We start from the raw sequence: 5,456 nt of genomic DNA on the forward strand, positions 1-5,456 counted from the left end.
TAGGGGTGGGAAACTTTTGGTATCTCCGATTCGATTTCAATTCTCGGGGTCACAATTCCATTTTTTTATTTTTTTATTCTTGCTTCAAATCAATTCATGATTCAAAATTGCTTCTATATTCAGCGCAAAGGGCTGCTTCAGGATTGACGGCTTTGTGCTAAGAATGGCGGCAAGGCCAATTTGAAGGTGTGAATCGAGTCAGAATTAGTGAATATGAGAATTAAGATTCTCATGTGAATCAGCTTATTCTTTCACCCCTAGACTTGTGTAGAATATTTTATGATTAAACAGAACATATCATATACTGGTTTTAGTTATGTGTTATTGGTCTTTTTAGTCAGAGAATTATCATCCCTTTGGCTGAATGACCTGCTGTTGCAGATTTTAAAAAAAGGCAGTGAGAAAAAAAAGGATATTGTGATCTGAGCTTATATTCATCACACAATTTTTTTCTCTCTTAATTAAAGTGTGTTTTGTAGTTAATTTGGAGCAGTAGGATAAGTGAGACAGAGATGGAAAGGGAGGGAGGGAGGGAGGGAGAGAGAGAGAGAGAGAGAGAGAGAGAGAGAGAGAGAGAGAGAGAGAGAGAGAGAGAGAGAGAGAGAGAGAGAGAGAGAGAGAGAGAGAGAGAGAGAGAGAGAGAGAGAGAGAGAGAGAGAGAGAGAGAGAAATGGAGGAGAGTGGGAGATGGCGAGAGAGAGAGAGATGGAGAGAGAGATGAAAAAGGAGAGAGAGATGGGGAAAGAGAAGGAGAGAGAGATTGAAAAGGAGAGGGAGACAGAAGGAGAAAGAAAGATAAGGCGAGAGTGAGAGAATAGTCATGCCAATAAAGCTTTTTGAATTTAATTGAATTGAGAGAGATTCAGAAGGAGAAGTAGAGAGAGAGAGGGAGGGAGCGGGAGGGAGCAAGAGGGAGCAGGGTTTATGTGTTTTGCAGTGGTTGGGGGATGGGCAAATATCTGTGGTTTGATCAGATGAATATTTGTACCCTCTGCAAGATCCCCATGTGACGGTAATGTGGTGTGTGTGTGTGTGTGTGTGTGTGTGTGTGTGTGTGTGTGTGTGTGTGTGTGTGTGTGTGTGTGTGTGTGTGTGTGTGTGTGTGTGTGTGTGTGTGTGTGCTTCCTCACTAAACCCTGAAGCATCGTGTCCACTGACTTCCTTCTCCCTGCCCACAGGACATTTGATTCCTTTCTCGATGCTTTTGTTTCATCTTTCAACAAATGACTTCATCTTCTAAACAATAACTTGCTTATAGTTATTAATATTATAATTATTGGGTCTTATGTTCTCTTCTGTTGGAACTGTTGTCCTCTGAAGATGTTATTTAACGTGGGCAGTAGGTACAGGTGGTATAAGTACTAATTATCGATTCTAACATGTGGCCCTTCATCCTGATGATAGTGTGTCCCTGTGCCTCAACTGTCATTCGGTCCTGTTCTAAATTGAGTTGCCAGTGCTCACTTCAGCCGTAACAAAGGCAAGAATCTTTTCATTATCACAGAATAGTTTCCAAAGGGTCACAATATGTGGAAATGTATAAGGGTCGTTAGGCTTCAGCCCAGGCTGAGAAGGGGAGGGCTATTCTTCTGGAGAGGAGAGGTGTTCCAGCAGTCAGCTGCTCTGAATTGCACAATAAATGTTTTCTCAATGAGCAAGTGGAGCCCCGAGGGTTCCATCACGACCCCAGGGACGGAGAACTCTTCTGGGCCAAACCGCCCAACAACGGCTCCGTGAACAACAATCACACATTGCACAACTGTGTTTAAAGGTTATATTCATCACATCATCAAGTCCGTGTCCATTCCAATATCAAGGCCTCTTTTGTCCTACAACACGTATAAATCGACTACATCAACTAAAATAGTTAAGAGTTAGTAAATCCATGTTAAAGGTCCATCCATCCATCCGTTTTTCACACACTTGAGTTTGCCGGATGCAGGATTAACAGAATTAGCGTAGCTAGCTAAATCATCCCAGCTAGCATTGTCGGGCAGAGCTAGCTCAATGTGTGCTGGCCGCTCCCTACCCTTCCCCCTGGCGGTGGCCTCTGATTCGTCCCCGTCCCACGACTCTGGAGCCTGCTAGGGACAGGACTCTCCGGCCGCCTGGACCCACCAGGGCTTCAGCCCCGCACTCACACTGACAGGACGGCTGCGGCTAACGGACAGAGAGTGAAACCACGGTGACAGGGAGTTAAACGGACAACCTGTCGCCTGGGAGGGGGTGACCGGTGTTTGACACGCGTTTGTCACTGAGGACGCTAACTGTGGGTGCTAACTAATTAACTAATAGCTGTCACTCACTCACTCACTCTCTCTCGCTCTCTCTCTCTCTCTCTCTCTCTCTCTCTCTCTCTCCCTCTCTCTCTCTCTCTCTCTCTCTCTCTCTCTCTCTCTCTCTCTCTCTCTCTCTCTCTCTCTCTCTCTCTCTCCTTTTTTTTTTCTATTCTTTCAGTATGGCTGAGGTGTCACAAGAGGAGAGAATCCAGGCCATCTCTGTAAGTTATTTATAAATATATAAACACACACACACACACACACACACACACACACACACACACACACACACACACACACACATACACAGCCACGCCCTTCTACCCTAAACAAACAAATACACACACAAACACACACACACACACAGAGACGTGCCCTGATGGCTTTGGGAACAGATCATTTCTCCGTCTGTTGCCGCCGTCCTAATGACTGAACCTCTCAGACCGGCCGCCTCGTCCATTAGGGGCCGGGGAACGGAAATCTGATGGTTGTTTGCAACTCGTGTGTGTGTGTGTGTGTGTGTGTGTATGTGTGTGTTTGTGTGCGCCTAACAGGAGAAGAGGAAGAAGCAGACAGAGATTGAAAACAAGAGGAGGCAGCTCGATGACGACCGACGGCAGCTCCAACATCTCAAGGTACGTGCACACCACACACACACAGAAACACACACGTGCACTCACACGTGCACACCACACACACACAGAAACACACACGTGCACTCACACGTGCACACCACACACACACAGAAACACACACATGCACTCACACGTGCACACCACACACACACAGAAACACACACGTGCACTCACACGTGCACACCACACACACACAGAAACACACACGTGCACTCACACGTGCACACCACACACGCACACACAGAAACACACATGTGCACTCACACGTGCACACCACACACTCACACAGAAACACACGCATGCACTCACACGTGCACACCACACACACACAGAAACACACACATGCATTCACACGTGCACACCACACACACACACAGAAACACACATGTGCACTCACACGTGCACACCACACACACACACACACACACACACAAACACACATGTGCACTCACACGTTCACACCACACACACACACACACACACACAAACACACACGTGCACACCACATAAACATGCACTCACACGTGCACACACACCCACAGAGACACACACACATACACAGCGAAACACCCACATGCACTCACACGTGCACACCACCCACACACACGCACACACAGAGAAACACACACATGTACTCACACGTGCACATCACCACACACCCCCGCAGAGACACACACACATGCACTTGTACATATTGACGAGGACCCAGAGTTTCATGCCCGACACGACCCACACAGGCAGCCATCACACCAAACACACACACACACCAAACACACACACACACACTCACCACTTGGTCCACACATGCACTGCACCACATGCACACACACATTCATTCAAGTCCCCAGAAGCACACGCACAACACAGCCACACAAAAGACATCACACACATCACACACACATGCGCACAAACAACGTATGTTCCGACTCAACCCCAGCAGCACCGCCGACACCCTGACGACACTCCGGTGGTCCGGTCCGTAGGGTTAGTGTGTGTGTGTTTTACGTCCGTAGGCTGTAAAACACATGGACGTAGCTTCTGTGATGTCCCCGTTGGGTTAACACACAGCCCTTATGAAGCTTTGGAGTTCACGTTGTTCATGTTAATGCTTTCGATGGTTTGCGACTAGCAGCAGGAAACTATCCGTACTTGGCACATTAAGGGCGGGAATCCAATAGCCACCTCGCAGTGGTAAACGGCCAAATGTAATCACTTTTTAATTTAATAAAACTGCCACGAGAAGTCTCCAAATAATGAATATGGAGATGAACTAGCCGCTGAGCTCCTAACAGAAAGGCGAGAAAAATAAGTATTGCTTTGTATAACGAGAATTACGTCACAACATTCCCCTTGACTTTGAATCGTGACCCTCCGATCTTTTTGCATATTACCTCTAAGAGTCGCCTACAGGCCGTTAGAGGCACTGCATGCTAGTCTCTACAGTTCGCCAACTACAGGCCGTTAGAGGCACTGCATGCTAGTCCCTACAGTAGGCCAACTACAGGCCATTAGAGGAACTACATGCTAGTCTCTACTACAAACCACCTACAGGCCGTTAGAGGAACTACACGTTAGCCTCCACAGTTCCCCCCCTAGAGGCGGTTAGAGGAACTACACGTTAGCCTCCGCAGTTCCCCCCCCCCCCCCTAGAGGCGGTTAGAGGAACTACACTCCACAGTTCCCCCCCTAGAGGCGGTTTGAGGAACTACATGTTAGCCTCCACAGTTCCCCCCCCTAGAGGCTGTTAGAGGAACTACACACATGGCTGCCGCTTGGTGGTTTCATACTTCAGCAGGAATGTCCGCTACCGGTCAGCGCCGAGCCCACTCCCACGACCTCCGTCCATATCTCAGGGTTTACTCCTCCACCTCCTGAGTTAATAACAGTAACAATTCACGGAGATACTCGTACTCCCAGCGTGCCTGGGTCGGTCACGCCATGCTGTGGAGGGTCAGCAGATAGCAGTGCTGTGCGATGTGCTAAGAGGAGTGTAAACAGACACACACACTGACAGACACATGCCTACATAGATACATAGTACATACGCATACCGGCTGACGCGTACATAAACACGTACGACGGTTCATAAATTCATACATTCTGTGCTACCACACACACGCACACACACGCACACACACACACACACACACGCACACACATATATACACCACATGTGTGATATCAGAGGCCAGTGTGTCATCATTATCACTTCAGCTCTGGAGCCTCCGCTGGTCACAGATAAGAGCACCGTTTTAGATTCCTCTTTGCTGGTGTGTGTGTGTGTGTGTGTGTGTGTGTGTGTGTGTGTGTGTGTGTGTGTGTGTGTGTGTGTGTGTGTGTGTGTGTGTGTGTATGTGCACACAATAGAGTGTATGATTGTGTCCGTCTGTTCATCTGTGACCTGAACTAGTGCACTTATGTGCTCCTAGTTTTCTATTTTCAAAACAAACCCGTGTGTGTGTGTGTGTGTGTGTGTGTGTGTGTGTGTGTGTGTGTGTGTGTGTGTGTGTGTGTGTGTGTGTGTGTGTGCGCGTGTGCGCGT

The 5,456-nt window shown here is 48.0% G+C and overlaps 1 protein-coding gene across 1 annotated transcript in view; it reads left to right on the forward strand.

The window, feature by feature from the left end:
• The first annotated feature begins 2,348 nt into the window (after window positions 1-2,348).
• Window positions 2,349-5,456, forward strand: part of palm1b (paralemmin 1b) — a 12,714-nt gene continuing 9,606 nt past the window's right edge. Inside the window, exons 1-2 of the mRNA XM_030356469.1 lie at window positions 2,349-2,500; window positions 2,834-2,914. Coding sequence (XP_030212329.1) covers window positions 2,459-2,500; window positions 2,834-2,914 — 123 coding nt within the window. The 5' untranslated portion in view covers window positions 2,349-2,458. The remainder of the gene's footprint in view (window positions 2,501-2,833; window positions 2,915-5,456) is intronic.

Source organism: Gadus morhua, chromosome 5 (genome assembly GCF_902167405.1).
Source record: "Gadus morhua chromosome 5, gadMor3.0, whole genome shotgun sequence".
NCBI lineage: Eukaryota > Metazoa > Chordata > Actinopteri > Gadiformes > Gadidae > Gadus > Gadus morhua.